The sequence below is a fragment of the Dendropsophus ebraccatus genome, chromosome 6, assembly GCF_027789765.1.
Source record: "Dendropsophus ebraccatus isolate aDenEbr1 chromosome 6, aDenEbr1.pat, whole genome shotgun sequence".
NCBI lineage: Eukaryota > Metazoa > Chordata > Amphibia > Anura > Hylidae > Dendropsophus > Dendropsophus ebraccatus.
Window position 1 is genome coordinate 427,483 of NC_091459.1, and position 22,355 is coordinate 449,837.

At 45.6% G+C, this 22,355-nt stretch overlaps 1 protein-coding gene across 2 annotated transcripts in view; it reads right to left on the reverse strand.

Moving 5' to 3' along the window:
* The window catches only part of PLG (plasminogen), a 169,930-nt gene that overhangs the window by 114,658 nt on the left and 32,917 nt on the right, over positions 1-22,355 (reverse strand). For both annotated transcript variants that reach the window (XM_069974368.1, XM_069974369.1), the window contains one exon: positions 3,444-3,564. In XM_069974368.1, coding sequence (XP_069830469.1) covers positions 3,444-3,564 — 121 coding nt within the window. The remainder of the gene's footprint in view (positions 1-3,443; positions 3,565-22,355) is intronic.

The following is a 22,355-nucleotide window of genomic DNA, read 5'->3' on the forward strand; positions in this document are numbered from 1 at the left end:
ATCAGTGCTATGTAATGGCCTCAGGCAGATCACACTAATAAGTGTTATGTAATGGCCTCAGGCAGACTCTATAAGAAGATCACAGATCACACTGATCAGTGCTACGTAACGGCCTCAGGCAGATCACACTGATCAGTGCTATGTAATGGCCTCAGGCAGATCACACTGATCGGTGCTATGTAATGGCCTCAGGCAGATCACACTGATCGGTGCTATGTAATGGCCTCAGGCAGATCACACTGATCAGTGCTATGTAATGGCCTCAGGCAGATCACACTGATCGGTGCTATGTAATGGCCTCAGGCAGATCACAATGATCAGTGCTATGTAATGGCCTCAGGCAGATCACACTGATCAGTGCTATGTAATGCCCTCAGGCAGATCACACTGATCAGTGCTATGTAATGGCCTCAGGCAGATCACACTGATCAGTGCTATGTAATGGCCTCAGGCAGATCACACTAATAAGTGTTATGTAATGGCCTCAGGCAGACTCTATAAGAAGATCACAGATCACACTGATCAGTGCTACGTAACGGCCTCAGGCAGATCACACTGATCAGTGCTATGTAATGCCCTCAGGCAGATCACACTGATCGGTGCTATGTAATGGCCTCAGGCAGATCACACTGATCGGTGCTATGTAATGGCCTCAGGCAGATCACACTGATCGGTGCTATGTAATGGCCTCAGGCAGATCACACTGATCAGTGCTATGTAATGGCCTCAGGCAGATCACACTAATAAGTGTTATGTAATGGCCTCAGGCAGACTCTATAAGAAGATCACAGATCACACTGATCGGTGCTATGTAATGGCCTCAGGCAGATCACACTGATCGGTGCTATGTAATGGCCTCAGGCAGATCACACTGATCAGTGCTATGTAATGGCCTCAGGCAGATCACACTGATCGGTGCTATGTAATGGCCTCAGGCAGATCACAATGATCAGTGCTATGTAATGGCCTCAGGCAGATCACACTGATCAGTGCTATGTAATGGCCTCAGGCAGATCACACTGATCAGTGCTATGTAATGGCCTCAGGCAGATCACACTGATCAGTGATATGTGATGGCCTCAGGCAGATCACACTGATCTGTGCTATGTAATGGCCTCAGGCAGATCACACTGATCAGTGCTATGTAATGGCCTCAGGCAGATCACACTAATAAGTGTTATGTAATGGCCTCAGGCAGACTCTATAAGAAGATCACAGATCACACTGATCAGTGCTACGTAACGGCCTCAGGCAGATCACACTGATCAGTGCTATGTAATGCCCTCAGGCAGATCACACTGATCGGTGCTATGTAATGGCCTCAGGCAGATCACACTGATCGGTGCTATGTAATGGCCTCAGGCAGATCACACTGATCGGTGCTATGTAATGGCCTCAGGCAGATCACACTGATCAGTGCTTTGTAATGGCCTCAGGCAGATCACACTAATAAGTGTTATGTAATGGCCTCAGGCAGACTCTATAAGAAGATCACAGATCACACTGATCAGTGCTACGTAACGGCCTCAGGCAGATCACACTGATCAGTGCTATGTAATGGCCTCAGGCAGATCACACTGATCGGTGCTTTGTAATGGCCTCAGGCAGATCACACTGATCGGTGCTATGTAATGGCCTCAGGCAGATCACACTGATCGGTGCTATGTAATGGTCTCAGGTCGATCACACTGATCGGTGCTTTGTTATGGCCTCAGGCAGATTACACTGATCAGTGCTATGTAATGGCCTCAGGCAGATCACACTGATCAGTGCTATGTAATGGCCTCAGGCAGATCACACTGATCAGTGCTTTGTAATGGCCTCAGGCAGATTACACTGATCAGGGCAATGTAAGGGCCCTATTACACCAAAAGATGTCTGACAGCCAAAGTCTGGAACTGACTATAAGCTGACAACAGGTCGTAAAGATAAGACTGAGATTTCTCTTCTTTTCAAATCCATTCCTAGCTTTGGCTGAAAAAATGTGTAAGATAATCTGTCAGACATCTTTAGGTGTAATAGGGCCTTAATGGCCTCAGGCAGATCACACCGATCAGTGCTATGTAATGGTCTCAGGCAGATCACACTGATCAGTGATATGTAATGGCCTCAGGCAGATCACACTGATCAGTGATATGTAATGGCCTCAAGCAGACTCTATGAGCAGATCACACTGATTCATACTGGGTAATAGCATAACATTGGACACTATATACAATTTAGTGGTTGCTGGTATTAGTGCCCTGGGGAGACTTAGAAAGTGTGTGTGTGTGTGTGTGTGTGTGGTGGGGGGGGGGGGGGGGGGGGGTTGGGTAAAGAGATATGACATAGCTCCTCCCATAAAAGTTTATCCCCTCCTAGGTCTCTCTCGCCAATGTACCTCTTCTCCCTACCCCCTTCCCTTCCTCCTTCCCTGCCCCCTCCCCCTGTCAAGTCTGTGTTGTCCTTGTCTTGTATGGTTCGTGTTGTGCTGTTGTCCTGTTCTCCATTTTTTTTGTTTAGTCCATAGTTTAGGCCCCCCCTGGCCTGTTGCCTGGTGGCTCCTCATAAGTATCTTCTACAGTTTAGATATGTTTTTCCTTCACTACTAGGATGGAACTTCCCCTTGATTGCAGTCATGTTTACGCTAGCCACTCTAACTGTTCCTTCTATGGACTATTCAGTCATTGTTTTTGTTACTACTATGTGTAAAACTTTAATAAAAATTTACAATTAAAAAAAAAAAGTTTATCCCCTTTTCCAATTTTATATGTTAAACACATAAAAATAAATAAAAATTTTATGTATTGTAGTGTGCACAGTTGTAATAAAATATAACAATACTGTTCCCGTATATTGAATGGCGTAAACATAAAAAGTAAAAAAAAAGCCACAATTGTTAATTTTTTTTTTGTACATTTTATCAGCATCCCACGCACTATAGGGCCATGTTCTCACGCTGTATGAACATAGCCATTTGTGACACAGCCGGTGTTTGACGTATCAAACAACGGCCAATGTCTCGGATGCTCCCCTGGCCGATACTGTAGTATGTGATGTGAACATCACTTCATCCTCATTGGAACGTGGGCAAATTGGAGGGTACATTTGGGTGTCCCCGCACTTCATAGAGCCATAGAGCACATTGTAAAGTATGGCCAGGAACTGAGAGGCAGGGTCCGTACTTTCTGTACGGCCGCTGTTCACTGAATAACGACAGCACAAGATAGAACAGTCAGTTATTTTGTGCGGCCACATATACCACTGGCCATAGTGTATAAAGAGTGTACTACAATGTAATTGCACACTGTGAATTAACTTGCAATAACGGCCGTCATTAATTGTAAAAATATGTAGTGTGAATGTGGCCTAGTGAGGTATCATTGGGTTAGTCTTGTATCCTGCTACTAGTTTACCGTTAGACAAAAGGTGGCGGTGTATCTAGTATTACCGGATAGCTTTACCTCTCAGGTTTATAGCCATGAGCGTGAGGTTTTTGGGAATCCCAATTCTGACACGACAATCCGGACTTTGTGATTGAGATTATACCTCTATAGTTTTCTCCAATACAATGAAAGCAATCTTCTGCAAAACAAAACGTGTAACTCTTTATTCACCTACATATCAACCAGACATCTATAACAACCCATACAACATATCAGCCATCTATAATAATCCAAAAACACATCAGCCATCTATAATAACCCATCCAAAACCATATCAACCATCTATAATAACCCATCCAAAACCATATCAACCATCTATAAAAACCCATCCAACAACATATCAGCCATCTATAATAACCCATCCAAAACCATATCAACCATCTATAAAAACCCATCCAAAACCATATCAGCCATCTATAATAATCCATCCAACATATCAGCCATCTATAATAACCCATCCAACAACATATCAACCATCTATAAAAACCCATCCAACACCATATCAGCCATCTAAAATAACCTATCCAACACCATATCAGCCATCTATAATAATCCAACAACATATCAGCCATCTATAATAACCCATCCAACATATCAGCCATCTATAATAATCCATCCAACATATCAGCCATCTATAATAACCCATCAAACAACATATCAGCCGTCTATAAAAACCCATCCAAAACCATATCAACCATCTATAAAAACCCATCCAACACCATATCAGCCATCTATAATAATCCAACAACATATCAGCCATCTATAATAACCCATCCAAAACCATATCAACCATCTATAAAAACCCATCCAAAACCATATCAGCCATCTATAATAACCCCTCCAACAACATATCAGCCATCTATAATAACCCATCCAAAACCATATCAACCATCTATAAAAACCCATCCAAAACCATATCAGCCATCTATAATAATCCAACAACATATCAGCCATCTATAATAACCCATCAAACAACATATCAGCCATCTATAAAAACCCATCCAAAACCATATCAACCATCTATAAAAACCCATCCAAAACCATATCAGCCATCTATAATAATCCAACAACATATCAGCCATCTATAATAACCCATCAAACAACATATCAGCCATCTATAATAACCCCTCCAACAACATATCAGCCATCTATAATAACCCATCCAACAACATATCAGCCATCTATAATAACCCATCCAACAACAACATATCAGCCATCTATAATAACCCATCCAACAACATATCAGCCATCTATAATAACCCATCGAACACCATATCAGCCATCTATAATAACCCATCCAACAACATATTAGCCATCTATAATAATCCAACACCATATCAGCCATCTATAATAACCCATCCAACACCATATCAGCCATCTATAAAAACCCATCCAACAACATATCAGCCATCTATAATAATCCATCCAACATATCAGCCATCTATAATAACCCATCCAACAACATATCAGCCATCTATAATAACCCATCCAACACCATATCAGCCATCTATAATAACCCATCCAACATATCAGCCATCTATAACCCATCCAACAACATATCAGCCATCTATAATAACCCATCCAACACCATATCAGCCATCTATAATAACCCATCCAACATATCAGCCATCTATAACCCATCCAACAACATATCAGCCATCTATAATAATCCATCCAACATATCAGCCATCTATAATAACCCCTCCAACAACATATCAGCCATCTATAATAACCCATCCAACACCATATCAGCCATCTATAATAACCCATCCAACACCATATCAGCCATCTATAATAACCCATCCAACACCATATCAGCCATCTATAAAAACCCATCCAACAACATATCAGCCATCTATAATAACCCATCCAACAACATATCAGCCATCTATAATAATCCATCCAATATATCAGCCATCTATAATAACCCATCCAACAACATATCAGCCATCTATAATAACCCATCCAACAACATATCAGCCATCTATAATAATCCATCCAACATATCAGCCATCTATAATAACCCATCCAACAACATATCAGCCATCTATAATAACCCATCCAACAACATATCAGCCACCTATAATAACCCATCCAACATATCAGCCATCTATAACCCATCCAACAAAATATCAGCCATCTATAATAACCCATCCAACATATCAGCCATCTATAATAACCCATCCAACACCATATCAGCCATCTATAAAAACCCATCCAACAACATATCAGCCATCTATAATAACCCATCCAACAACATATCAGCCATCTATAATAATCCATCCAACATATCAGCCATCTATAATAACCCCTCCAACAACATATCAGCCATCTATAATAACCCATCCAACACCATATCAGCCATCTATAATAACCCATCCAACAACATATCAGCCATCTATAATAACCCATCCAACACCATATCAGCCATCTATAAAAACCCATCCAACAACATATCAGCCATCTATAATAACCTATCCAACAACATATCAGCCATCTATAATAATCCATCCAACATATCAGCCATCTATAATAACCCATCAAACAACATATCAGCCATCTATAATAACCCCTCCAACAACATATCAGCCATCTATAATAACCCATCCAACAACATATCAGCCATCTATAATAACCCATCCAACACCATATCAGCCATCTATAAAAACCCATCCAACATATCAGCCATCTATAATAACCTATCCAACAACCTATCAGCCATCTATAATAACCCATCCAACACCATATCAGCCATCTATAATAACCCATCCAACAACCTATCAGCCATCTATAATAACCCATCCAACAACAACATATCAGCCATCTATAATAACCCATCCAACAACATATCAGCCATCTATAATAACCCATCGAACACCATATCAGCCATCTATAATAACCCATCCAACAACATATTAGCCATCTATAATAATCCAACACCATATCAGCCATCTATAATAACCCATCCAACACCATATCAGCCATCTATAAAAACCCATCCAACAACATATCAGCCATCTATAATAATCCATCCAACATATCAGCCATCTATAATAACCCATCCAACAACATATCAGCCATCTATAATAACCCATCCAACACCATATCAGCCATCTATAATAACCCATCCAACATATCAGCCATCTATAACCCATCCAACAACATATCAGCCATCTATAATAATCCATCCAACATATCAGCCATCTATAATAACCCCTCCAACAACATATCAGCCATCTATAATAACCCATCCAACACCATATCAGCCATCTATAAAAACCCATCCAAAACCATATCAGCCATCTATAATAATCCAACAACATATCAGCCATCTATAATAACCCATCCAACAACATATCAGCCATCTATAATAACCCATCCAACAACATATCAGCCATCTATAATAACCCATCCAACATATCAGCCATCTATAACCCATCCAACAACATATCAGCCATCTATAATAATCCATCCAACATATCAGCCATCTATAATAACCCCTCCAACAACATATCAGCCATCTATAATAACCCATCCAACACCATATCAGCCATCTATAATAACCCATCCAACACCATATCAGCCATCTATAATAACCCATCCAACACCATATCAGCCATCTATAAAAACCCATCCAACAACATATCAGCCATCTATAATAACCCATCCAACAACATATCAGCCATCTATAATAATCCATCCAATATATCAGCCATCTATAATAACCCATCCAACAACATATCAGCCATCTATAATAACCCATCCAACAACATATCAGCCATCTATAATAATCCATCCAACATATCAGCCATCTATAATAACCCATCCAACAACATATCAGCCATCTATAATAACCCATCCAACAACATATCAGCCACCTATAATAACCCATCCAACATATCAGCCATCTATAACCCATCCAACAAAATATCAGCCATCTATAATAACCCATCCAACATATCAGCCATCTATAATAACCCATCCAACACCATATCAGCCATCTATAAAAACCCATCCAACAACATATCAGCCATCTATAATAACCCATCCAACAACATATCAGCCATCTATAATAATCCATCCAACATATCAGCCATCTATAATAACCCCTCCAACAACATATCAGCCATCTATAATAACCCATCCAACACCATATCAGCCATCTATAATAACCCATCCAACAACATATCAGCCATCTATAATAACCCATCCAACACCATATCAGCCATCTATAAAAACCCATCCAACAACATATCAGCCATCTATAATAACCTATCCAACAACATATCAGCCATCTATAATAATCCATCCAACATATCAGCCATCTATAATAACCCATCCAACAACATATCAGCCATCTATAATAACCCATCCAACATATCAGCCATCTATAATTACCCATCCAACAACATATCAGCCATCTATAATAACCCATCCAACAACATATCAGCCATCTATAATAACCCATCCAACAACATATCAGCCATCTATAATAACCCATCCAACAACATATCAGCCATCTATAATAACCCATTCAACAGCATATCAGCCATCTATAATAACCCATCCAACATATCAGCCATCTATAATAACCCATCCAACACCATATCAGCCATTTATAATAATCCATCCAACAGCATATCAGCCATCTATAATAACCCATTCAACAGCATATCAGCCATCTATAATAACCGATCCAACAACCTATCAGCCATCTATAATAACCCATCCAACAACATTTCAGCCATCTATAATAACCCATTCAACAACATATTAGCCATCTATAATAACCCATTGTTACGACCGCGGCGGCGTCCCATGCTCCGGGCCGCCGCCGCGACCTCTCTCCTACCCATGCAGCTGCCAGGGTCCATGTGCAGGGACCCGGCGCTGCTGCCTGTTCGGCCCCGGGGGGCGCCTTACCTCGCCCCGCTCCTGTCTACGTCTGTGCCAGCCGGCGCGCGCGTCCCCGCCTCCTAGGGCGTGCGCGCGCGCCGGCTGTCTCAGATTTAAAGGGCCAGTCCGCCCCTAATTGGTGTATGCACACAATCACTCCCTATAAATCCCAGCATGCCCTGTCCCTCATGTTGGAGCCTCTACATGCTTCCCATAGCGTTTGGCCCAGCTCCCTGTTGTTCCTGACCTCAGTCCCTGTTCCTAGTCCCTGTCCGCTGTCCCGGTCCCTAGTCCCTGTCCGCTGCTTACCCATTGTTCCTGAGCACTGCCTGCCACTAGCCTACAGACCTCTGCCTGCACTATCTTCTGCCTACTGCTCCTGCCACGCCTCGCCTGCTGTCACTAGCAACCAAGCCAGGGGTAGCGACCTGGGGGTCGCCTGCCGCAGCAAGTCCATCCCGTGAAAACCAGCGGCCCCTTAGACTCCGCTCCCTGGTGCGGTTAATACCATCGCTAGTGACGGTTCAGTGGATCCACGACTCCAGGCGTTACAGTAGGCTCCAACCATGGATCCCGGCGAGGTGCCCGATATCTGCGACGTAGCCTGAGTGGTCGCCCAACAGGCGCAACAGATTCAGCAACAGTCGCAGCAGATTCAGCAACTGACCGCCGCCTTACAGCAGCATACTACAGCCCAGCGCTCACCACCTCCTGCTGCCCCTTCGAGACTTCGACTGGCTCTCCCGACTAAATACGGAGGAGATCCCAAGTTGTGCAGAGGATTCCTGACTCAATGCACCATGCACATTGAACTTTTAAGTAGTCAGTTTAACACCGAGCGCTCTAAAGTGGCTTTCATCATCAGCCTACTGGAGGGTAGAGCTGTGGCCTGGGCCATGCCTCTCTGGGACCGAGATGACCCTGCTGCTGCCAATCTCCGAACCTTCCTGGCCGAGTTTCGCTCCGTCTTTGAGGAACCTGCCCGTGCGTCTTCGGCTGAGACAGCTCTCCTCAATCTCTCTCAAGGGAGTTCCACTGTTGGCGACTACGCCATCCTGTTCCGCACCCTGGCAGCAGAATTAGACTGGAACGAGGCCGCTCTAATAGCCACCTTTAAGAAGGGCCTGTCCAGTCGGGTAAAAGACGTGCTCTCCGCCCGAGATCTTCCTACCTCCTTGAACGATCTCATCCTACTGGGTACCAGAGTCGACAACCGGTTTTCCGAGAGAGAGGAGGAGGCCCGGCAAGAACGGCGACTAAGCCTGCCTCGTCGCCATCCCCGGCTGGCACTGGTTTTCTAGAATCCAGTCACGTCAGTACCCCAGTTAACTCCTGACGTCCCGATGCAGGTAGAACGAGCTCGCCTGACCCCTGTTGAGAGAGCTCGCCGACTGGAGCTGAATCTCTGTCTCTATTGCAGTGGCTCTGATCACTTCCGGCAGAGATGTCCCCAACGTCCTCAGCGTCCGGGAAACGCTCACACCTAGGTCCGGTAGGAGAGGCCTCCCTAGGTGTGAATGCTACCTCTCCAAGGTTGTCTCTGCCAGTGTCCATCCAGACACCCTTAGGACAAATGCACCAGACTACGGCCTTCATCGACTCTGGGTCTGCAGGGAGTTTCATTGCAGCCACATTGGTCCAAAGATGGCGGCTACCCGTGATCCAGCTAGCCCGGTCCCTGTCTATCTCCTCAGTCACGGGTGAGACTCTTACCGAAGCTGTTCACTACCAGACTGCACCTCTAGTTCTCCAGGTGGGTGCCTTACATCAGGAGAAGATCTCCTTCTACGTCTTGCGCCATTCCTCTTCCGACATCCTGCTGGGCCTCCCTTGGCTGCAATTACATGCCCCTAAGCTGGACTGGAGAACCGGGGAGATTCTCAGTTGGGGTCTGGACTGTCCTAACCGGTGTCTGAAGCCTCCTCAGCCCAAGTGCTCTATGACGTCACCTGACTCCGTCAAGCCTCTACCCGGCCTACCGGAGGAATACCAAGACTTGGCTGACGTCTTTTCTGCCAAAGAGGCGGACTCTCTACCCCCTCACAGGACATATGATTGTCCCATAGACCTCCTTCCTGGAACTTCTCCTCCACAAGGTCGGGTGTACCCTCTCTCCATACCCGAGACTGAGGCCATGTCCTCCTACATCTGGGAGGACCTACAGAAGGGTTTCATCCGCAAATCAACGTCCCCTGCTGGCGCAGGATTCTTCTTTGTGCAGAAGAAGGACGGTTCTCTCCGCCCATGCATAGACTACAGGGGCCTAAATAAGGTGACAGTCAAGAACCGATATCCTCTTCCGCTTATCCCCGAACTATTCGACCGTCTCCGTGGAGCCAAGATCTACTCTAAGCTGGACCTCAGGGGAGCGTACAATTTAATCCGTATACGTGAAGGAGACGAATGGAAGACCGCTTTTAACACCAGAGATGGGCACTACGAATACCTGGTCATGCCATTCGGCCTATGCAATGCCCCAGCGGTTTTCCAGGAATTCGTCAACGACATATTCCGTGATCTACTCTATGTCTGTGTTATTGTCTATCTTGATGACATTTTGGTCTTCTCCCCTGACCAGCAGACTCACGTGACACAAGTATGTCAGGTCCTACGAAGACTACGGGCCAATCATTTGTACGCCAAGCTGGAGAAGTGCGTTTTCCATCAGCGCAGCTTTCCGTTTCTTGGGTATATTGTCTCCGACCGGGGTCTACAAATGGATCCAGCCAAACTCTCAGCTGTTCTCCAGTGGCCACGTCCTGTGGGACTCAGAGCTATCCAACGCCTCCTAGGTTTTGCCAACTACTATCGGCAGTTCATCCCACATTTCTCTACCCTGGTCGCACCCATCGTGGCTCTCACTAAGAAGAAGGCGGATCCCAGGCATTGGCCACCTGAGGCCGAGCAAGCCTTCACTAGCCTAAAGTCTGTCTTTGCCTCTGCTCCTGCTCTAGTCCGCCCAGATGCCACCAAGCCATTTTCACTTGAGGTCGTTGCATCTTCAGTGGGCGCTGGAGCCGTCCTCTCGCAAAGGGACGCATCAGGCAAGACCAGAACCTGTGGGTTCTTCTCAAGGACTTTCTCCCCTGCCGAGAGGAACTATACTATTGGTGATCGAGAACTCTTGGCGATTAAATTGGCACTGGAGGAGTGGCGTCATCTCCTAGAGGGGGCTAGGCATCCGGTCAACATATATACGGACCACAAGAACCTCCTCTACCTCCAATCGGCCCCACGCCTCAATCCCTGGCAGGCCAGGTGGACCCTCTTCTTCTCATGATTCAACTTCGTAATTCATTTCCGCCCGGCTGAGAAGAACGTGAAAGCCAATGCACTGTCCCGAGCATCTGATGTTATGGGGCAAGAGGAATCCCCTCGCCACATTATACCTCCTGATCGCCTAGTGCCAGTCGCCACATCTACTCTTCAGAGTTTGCCTCCCGGAAAGACCTATGTGCGCCCTGCACTTCGAAGACGGATTTTGAAGTGGGGTCATTCCTCTGTGGTGGCCGGGCACCTGGGAGTTCAAAAGACCGGGCAACTGATCTCCCGCCACTACTGGTGGCCCAGCCTACTCCAAGATGTCAAGGACTTTGTGGCTTCCTGTACCATCTGTGCCAGGAACAAGTCCCCCCGTCTAAAACCTCAGGCCTACTTCATCCCTTGCCAGTTCCAGACTGTCCCTAGTGCCATATAGGCATGGACTTTGTCACAGACTTGCCTCCATCTGCGGGTAACACTGTCATTTGGGTTGTTACTGACCACTTCTCCAAAATGTCCCACTTCGTGGCTCTTCCTGGACTACCATCCGCTCCTTGCCTGGCCCAGTTGTTTTTTCAGCATATCTTCCGCCTACATGGTCTTCCTCTTCATATAGTGTCTGACAGAGGCTCACAATTCATCTCCAGATTCTGGCGTGCTCTCTGTTCTCAACTCCAAGTGAAGCTGGACTTCTCATCAGCCTATCATCCCCAGACCAACGGGCAAGTGGAAAGGGTCAATCAAGTCCTTGGCAATTATCTACGACACTTTGTCTCTGCTCGCCAGGACAACTGGTCCAGTCTGCTTCCATGGGCAGAGTTCTCCTAGAACCATCTGGACTCGAGTTCTGCAGGCAAGTCACCCTTCTATGTGGTCTATGGGCGTCACCCTCGTCCTCCTCTGCCTCTCTCTCCATCCTCCGAGGTCCCAGCCGTGGAGGAATTGTTGTCTGACCTGCAGTCGATCTGGGAACAGACTCGACAATCTTTGCTCAAGGCATCTGACCGCATGAAGAACCAGGCAGATAAGAGAAGAAGACCTGCCACAAATTTTCTCCCAGGTGACAAAGTCTGGCTCTCGACCAAATATGTCCGACTCAAGATTCCCAGCTACAAGTTGGGTCCTCGATTCCTCGGTCCTTTCTCGGTGCTAAAACGCATCAACCCAGTCACCTACAAACTCCGCCTACCTCCTACTATGCGGATTCCGAAAGCCTTCCATGTTTCCCTCTTAAAGCCAGTGGTCCTCAACCGATTCTCCAACAAGTCTTTGTTCACTGCTCCACAAGCCGTCTCGGACGATGTCTACATTGTTAAAGACATTCTGGCCATGAAAACTGTCATAGGAAGACGGTTCTTCTTAGTAGACTGGTGAGGATTTGGTCCTGAGGAGAGGTTCTGGGAACCCGCGACTAACATCCTGGACCAAGATCTCATCAAGAGGTTCCTGCAGGCAAGAAAGAGGGGGAGGCCAAAGGGGGGGGGGGTACAGTTATGGCCGCGGCAGCGTCCCGTGCTCCGGGCCGCCTCCGCGACCTCTCTCCTCCCCATGCCGCCGCCGGGGTCCATGTGCAGGGACCCGGCGCTGCAGCCTGTTCGGCCCCGGGGGGGCGCCTTACCTCCCCCCCGCTCCTGTCTCCGTCTGTGCCGGCCGGCGCGCGCATCCCCGCCTCCTAGGGCGCACGTGTCGGCTGTCTCAGAATTAAAGGGCCAGTCCGCCCCTAATTGGTGTATGCACACAATCACTCCCTATAAATTCCAGCATGCCCTGTCCCTCGTGTTGGAGCCTCTACATGCTTCCCATAGCGTTTGGCCCAGCTCCCTGTTGTTCCTGACCTCAGTCCCTGTTCCTAGTCCCTGTCCGCTGTCCCGGTCCCTAGTCCCTGTCCGCTGTCCCGGTCCCTAGTCCCTGTCTGCTGCTTACCCATTGTTCCTGAGCACTGCCTGCCACCTGCGGTTTAGCCTACAGACCTCTGCCTGCACTATCTTCTGCCTACTGCTCCTGCCACGTCTCGCCTGCTGTCACTAGCAATCAAGCCAGGGGTAGCGACCCTTAGACTCCGCTCCCTGGTGCGGTTAATACCATCGCTAATGACGGTTCAGTGGATCCAAGACTCCAGGCGTTACACCCATACAACAACATATAAGCCATCTATAATAACCCATCTAACAACAACAGATTAGCCATCTATAATAACCTATCAAACACCATATCAGCCATCTATAATAACCCATTCAACAACATATCAGCCATCTATAATAACCCATCAAACACCATATCAGCCATCTATAATAACCCATTCAACAACATATCAGCCATCTATAATAACCCATCCAACATATCAGCCATCTATAAAAACCCATCTAACAACATATCAGCCATGTATAATAACCCATCCAACATATCAGCCATGTATAATAACCCATCCAACACCATATCAGCCATCTATAATAACCCATCCAACAACATATTAGCCATCTATAATAACCCATCCAACAACATATCAGCCATCTATAATAACCCATCCAACACCATATTAGCCATCTATAATAACCCATCCAACACCATATCAGTCATCTATAATAACCCATCCAACATATCAGCCATCTATAATAATCCAAAAACATATCAGCCATCTATAATAACCCATTCAACAGCATATCAGCCATCTATAATAACCCATCCAACATATCAGCCATCTATAATAACCCATCCAACATATCAGCCATCTATAATAGCCCATTCAACATATCAGCCATCTATAATAACCCATCAAACACCATATCAGCCATCTATAATAACCCCTCCAACAACATATCAGCAATCTATAATAACCCATCCAACAACATATCAGCCATCTATAATAACGCATCCAACAACAACATATCAGCCATCTATAATAACCCCTACAACAACATATCAGCAATCTAGAATAACCCATCCAACAACATATCAGCCATGTATAATAACGCATCCAACAACAACATATCAGCCATCTATAATAACGCATCAAACACCATATCAGCCATTTATAATAACCCATCCAACAACATATCAGCCATCTATAATAACCCATTCAACAGCATATCAGCCATCTATAATAGCCCATCCAACATATCAGCCATCTATAATAACCCATCCAACATATCAGCCATCTATAATAACCCATCCAACATATCAGCCATCTATAATAACCCATCAAACACCATATCAGCCATTTATAATAACCCATTCAACAGCATATCAGCCATCTATAATAGCCCATCCAACATATGAGCCATCTATAAAAACCCATCCAACATATCAGCCATGTATAATAACCCATCCAACACCATATGAGCCATCTATAATAACCCATCCAACAACATATCAGCCATCTATAATAACCCATCCAACAACATATCAGCTCGTTTCGAGTAACGAACCCCATTGGTGAAATCCAGGCTTTGTTTATTTTTATAAACGTCAGCCTGTCAGTGCTGTCAGTGGACAGGCGGGTGCGCTTATCAGTGATGATGGCACCAGCTGCACTGAAGACCCGCTCTGACAACACGCTAGCGGCAGGGCAGGCCAGCACCTACAAGGCTTAAAGCGCCAGTCCAGCTTTGAAACCAAGTAGTTGTAGGTAGCAGAGTGATCAGGAAGGACGTTGGTATGGTCAGCAAGGTACTCCCTCACCATCTTCCTAAGGGCTTCCCCCCTACTCTGTCTAGACTGGGGACGGTTGACATAGTCTTGCTGGGGTGCCATGAAACTGTCAAAGGAGAGTGTTCCCCTGCCCCTTGACAAGCTGCCTGCTCCACCGCTCCTCTCCCCCGTTCTTTGGCCCACAGAACTACGTCCTCTGGTGCTAGTGGTGTCAGATGGGAAGTTCATTTTCAGCTTCTGCACCAGGGCCTGTTGATATTCATTCACTCTCATACTGCGTTCCTCGGCAGGAATGAGAGTGGAAAAGTTCTGCTTGTACCGAGGGTCCAGGAGGGTGAACACCCAGTAATCTGTGTTGTCAAAAAAATTTTTAACCCAAGGGTCACAGGAAAGACAGCCTAACAAAGTCAGCCATGTGCGCCAGGATCCCAACACGCAAGAACTCCCTCTCCTCACTAGCCTCCTCCTCCTCCTCCACCAATTCCTCCCCTTCAGGCCATACATGCTCAACAACTAAGGATTGAGCATGGATACCCTCTTCAGTGGCAGCACCAGTCTGCTCCTCTTCCTCCTCTTCTTCATCCTCCTCATCCTCTACTACGTGGTGAGAAAGTGACGTCAAAGTGGTCTGGCTATCTAGCGGCGGCTGTTCTTCACCCGTCTCCTGAGACGAAGGCAAAGTGTCAGACTTCAGGCTGAGCAGGGAGGTTTGAAGCAGGCATAACAGCAGGATGGTGAGGCTGATGATGGCGGCATCTCCTCTGACCATCTGTGTTGACTTGTCAAAGGGGCCCAGTACCTAACAGATAGCAGACATCCAATCCTCATTGTAGATTTGAGGTAGCTGACTGACCTGACTACCGCTTCGCACCGAGGTTGACATCTGGCATTCCACAATGGCTCTGCGTTGCTGGTAAACCCTGGCTACCATCTGGAAGGTGGAATTCCACCTTGTGGGCATGTCACACAGCAGTCTGTGAGCCGGCAGTTGCAAGCGCCTTTGCACTGCCCTAAGGGTGGCAGCATCCGTGGTTGACTTGCTGAAATGCGCACAGATGCCCCGCACCTTGGTGAGCAAGTCAAAATGGAGGCGACGTGCTCGTGGAGGGTAATAGAGAGGAGGAGGAAGAAGAGGAGGAGAAAGAGGTATACAACTCATGAGAGACCGCAACCGAGGTAGGCCCCGCAATCCTCGGGGTGGGCAGCACATGAGCGGAACCAGGGTCAGACTCTGTCCCAGCCTCCACCAAGTTGACCCAATGTGCCGTCAGGGAGATATAGTGTCCCTGCCGGCCAGCACTTGACCACGTGTCCGTGGTTAGGTGGACCTTGTCACTGACCGCGTTGGTCATGGCACAGATGATGTTATCCGACACAAGCTGGTGTAGGGCTGGCACGGCACACCATGAAAAGTAGTGGCAGCTGGGGACAGAGTACCGAGGGACAGCCACCGCCATGAGGTTCCTAAAAGCCTCTGTCTCTACCAGCCGATAGGGCAGCATCTCCAAGCTCAGCAGTTTGCCTATGTGCACATTTTGGGCTTGTGCATGCGGGTGAGTGGCCGTGTACTTGCGCTTCCGTTCAAAGGTCTGCTGCAGGGACAGTTGAACGCTGTGCTTGGACACCTTGCTGGAGGGTGTGGAGCATAGTGGAGGTGAAGGGGTGCGTGTAGGGCGGGAGGCGCTCGTGCCTGGGGTCTGGGCGGGGGGACTGACAGAGCCAGCACCTGACACAGGGGAAGTTGCAGGGGTGCGACTTGCAGTCACTGAACGGCCTTGGTTCCACAGAGTGGGGTGTTTAGCACTCATATGCCTGTGCATGCTGGTAGTGGTTAGGCTGGTAGTGGTGGCTCCCCTGCTGATCCTGGTGTGGCACATGTTACACACTACAGTCCGTCGGTCATCCGCACTTTCTTTAAAAAACCTCCAGACTTGGGAACATCTAGCCCTGGCCACGGTAGTTTGACTCCGTGAAACAGTTGCTGATCTACTCGCTCTGCCCCTGCCTCTCCCTCTGCCCACCCCTCTTCCTCTTCCAACCGGTCCTGCGGGTGAACTTGCCTCCCCCTCAGAAGCACGGTCTTCACTAGGCTTATCCACCCAGCTCGGGTCAGTCACCTCCTCCTCATCCACCAGCTCCTCACTCTCCTCCTCACTTTGAGTTACATCCATGACAACAACCTCACTGTCTGACAACCGGGTCTCATCGTCATCATCAGACACCTCTTCCAACCCCGCTTGCAAGTCCCCACTCTCATCACCCACTGACTGCCTGAGCTGCATAGTTTGGGCATCAGGACAGATCGACTGCTCCGGTTGCTCGGACTCAGGGAAAGGTCCAGAAAACAGTTCCTGGGAGCCTGGTGGTGGTGGTGGATGGAGGGGCCAGGCTGTGGGGAAGGAGGCCGAGCTAATGGAGCAAGGGTTCCACTCCCTTGGGTAGCATGGGTGGACCGCGTGGAAGACTGGGTGGTGGATAAGTTACTGGACACATCCGCTATCCACGTAATCACCTGTTCACACTGCTGCGGTTTCAATATCGGTCTACCTTGAGACCCCGTAAGTTGCGAGGAGAAGCTAGGGAGTGGATGTCTCCGGTGTGCCACTGCTCCCTCCTCAACAGGTGCTGCTGTGTCACCCTGCCCTGAACCACGGCCTCTGGCAACGGCATCACTTGGAACCCCACGTCCTCGACCCTTACCCCTGGGGTTCACCATTTTATGGACACTGCACAGTATGGAACTTAGATAGGCCTTGCGTATGAAATACAGAAATCAGGAAAAATACTTGTAGTACCCACTGGTTTGGTGGGGCTGTACGGTACAATCAGGTATTGGCCGGGACTATACACACTCTGTGACACCCCCTTACAATGAGCAGTGAAGTTCTATGCAGGATGTACTACAAGTCCCAGCAATACAGTGTAGTATCCACTAGTTATGGGGGGGCTGTACGGTACAATCTGGTAGTGGCCGGGACTATACACACTCTGTGACACCCCCTTACAATGAGCAGTGAAGTTCTATGTAGAATGTACTACAAATCCCAGCAGTACAGTGTCGTCCCCATGAGTTTAGGGGGGGCTGTACGGTACAATCTGGTATTGGTTGGAGCATTACACACACTCTCTGACACCCCCTTACAATGAGCAATGAAGTTCTATGTAGAATGTACTACAAATCCCAGCAGTACAGTGTCGTCTCCACGAGTTTAGGGGGGGCTGTACGGTACAATCTGGTACTGGCTAAACCTAGATACATGCTGTGATACCCCCTTACAATGAGCATTGAAGTTCTTTGCAGGATGTACTACAAATCCCAGCAATACAATGTAGTACAGCAGGATGTACCAAAGAGTCTCCTGCATGTTTATTGGCTGAGAAATAGCGCCCAAACTTACAGGAAACGAATGATGAGATTTTCTCAAGTATCGCGAGATGCTCGTCCGAGTAACGAGTACCATCGAGTACCCTAGCACCAAGCTCGGACCAGCATGCTCGCTCATCACTAATAATAACCCATCCAACACCATATCAGCCATCTATAATAACCCATCCAACACCATATCAGCCATCTATAATAATCCATCCAACACCATATCAGCCATTTATAATAACCCATCCAACACCATATCAGCCATCTATAATAACCCATCCAACACCATATCAGCCATCTATAATAACCCCTCCAACAACATATCAGCCATCTATAATAACCCATCCAACACCATATCAGCCATCTATAATAACCCATCCAACAACATATCAGCCATCTATAATAACCCATCCAACACCATATCAGCCATCTATAATAACCCATCCAACACCATATCAGCCATTTATAATAACCCATCCAACACCATATCAGCCATCTATAATAACCCATCCAACACCATATCAGCCATCTATAATAACCCATCCAACAACATATCAGCCATCTATAATAACCCATCCAACAACATATCAGCCATCTATAATAACCCATCCAACAACATATCAGCCATCTATAATAACCCATCCAACAACATATCAGCCATCTATAATAACCCATCCAACAGCATATCAGCCATCTATAATAACGCATCCAACAACATATCAGCCATCTATAATAACCCATCCAACAACATATCAGCCATCTATAATAACCCATCCAGCAACATATCAGCCATCTATAATAACCCATCCAACATATCAGCCATCTATAATAACCCATCCAACATATCAGCCATCTATAATAACCCATCCAACATATCAGCCATCTATAATAACCCATCCAACAACATATCAGCCATCTATAATAACCCATCCAACAGCATATCAGCCATCTATAATAACCCATCCAACATATTAGCCATCTATAACAATCCAACAACATATCAGCCATCTATAATAACCCATCCAACAACATATCAGCCATCTATAATTACCCATCCAACACCATATCAGCCATCTATAATAACCCAACAACATATCAGCCATCTATAATAACCCATCCAACACCATATCAGCCATCTATAATAACCCATCCAACACCATATCAGCCATCTATAACCCATCCAACATATCAGCCATCTATAATAACCCATCCAACACCATATCAGCCATCTATAACCCATCCAACACCATATCAGCCATCTATAATAACCCATCCAACAACATATCAGCCATCTATAATAACCCATCCAACAACCTATCAGCCATCTATAATAACCCATCCAACAAAATATCAGCCATCTATAATAACCCATCCAACATATCAGCCATCTATAATAAACCATCCAACATATCAGCCATCTATAATAACCCATCCAACATATCAGCCATCTATAATAACCCATCCAACAACATATCAGCCATCTATAATAACCCATCCAACACCATATCAGCCATCTATAATTACCCATCCAACAACATATCAGCCATCTATAATAACCCATCTAACACCATATCAGCCATCTATAATAACCCATCCAACAACATATCAGCCATCTATAATTACCCATCCAACAACATATCAGCCATCTATAATAACCCATCTAACACCATATCAGCCATCTATAATTACCCATCCAACAACATATCAGCCATCTATAATAACCCATTCAACAGCATATCAGCCATCTATAATAACCCATCCAACATATCAGCCATCTATAATAACCCATCCAACAACATATCAGCCATCTATAATAAACCATCCAACATATCAGCCATCTATAATAACCCATCCAACATATCAGCCATCTATAATAACCCATCCAACAACATATCAGCCATCTATAATAACCCATCTAACACCATATCAGCCATCTATAATAACCCATCCAACAACATATCAGCCATGTATAATAACCCATCCAACATATCAGCCATCTATAATAACCCATCCAACACCATATCAGCCATCTATAATAACCCATCCAACATATCAGCCATCTATAATAACCCATCCAACAACATATCAGCCATCTATAATAACCCATCCAACAACATATCAGCCATCTATAATAACCCATCCAGCAACATATCAGCCATCTATAATAACCCATCCAACATATCAGCCATCTATAATAACCCATCCAACATATCAGCCATCTATAATAACCCCTCCAACATATCAGCCATCTATAATAACCCATCCAACAACATATCTGCCATCTATAATAACCCATCCAACAGCATATCAGCCATCTATAATAACCCATCCAACATATTAGCCATCTATAACAATCCAACAACATATCAGCCATCTATAATAACCCATCCAACAACATATCAGCCATCTATAATTACCCATCCAACACCATATCAGCCATCTATAATAACCCATCCAACATATCAGCCATCTATAATAACGCATCCAACAACATATCAGCCATCTATAATAACCCATCCAACAACATATCAGCCATCTATAATAACCCATCCAGCAACATATCAGCCATCTATAATAACCCATCCAACATATCAGCCATCTATAATAACCCATCCAACATATCAGCCATCTATAATAACCCCTCCAACATATCAGCCATCTATAATAACCCATCCAACAACATATCTGCCATCTATAATAACCCATCCAACAGCATATCAGCCATCTATAATAACCCATCCAACATATTAGCCATCTATAACAATCCAACAACATATCAGCCATCTATAATAACCCATCCAACAACATATCAGCCATCTATAATTACCCATCCAACACCATATCAGCCATCTATAATAACCCAACAACATATCAGCCATCTATAATAACCCATCCAACACCATATCAGCCATCTATAATAACCCATCCAACACCATATCAGCCATCTATAATAACCCATCCAACACCATATCAGCCATCTATAACCCATCCAACATATCAGCCATCTATAATAACCCATCCAACACCATATCAGCCATCTATAACCCATCCAACACCATATCAGCCATCTATAATAACCCATCCAACAACATATCAGCCATCTATAATAACCCATCCAACAACCTATCAGCCATCTATAATAACCCATCCAACAAAATATCAGCCATCTATAATAACCCATCCAACATATCAGCCATCTATAATAAACCATCCAACATATCAGCCATCTATAATAACCCATCCAACACCATATCAGCCATCTATAATAACCCATCCAACACCATATCAGCCATCTATAATAAACCATCCAACATATCAGCCATCTATAATAACCCATCCAACACCATATCAGCCATCTATAATAACCCATCCAACATATCAGCCATCTATAATAACCCATCCAACAACATATCAGCCATCTATAATAACCCATCCAACACCATATCAGCCATCTATAATTACCCATCCAACAACATATCAGCCATCTATAATAACCCATCTAACACCATATCAGCCATCTATAATAACCCATCCAACAACATATCAGCCATCTATAATTACCCATCCAACAACATATCAGCCATCTATAATAACCCATCTAACACCATATCAGCCATCTATAATTACCCATCCAACAACATATCAGCCATCTATAATAACCCATTCAACAGCATATCAGCCATCTATAATAACCCATCCAACATATCAGCCATCTATAATAACCCATCCAACAACATATCAGCCATCTATAA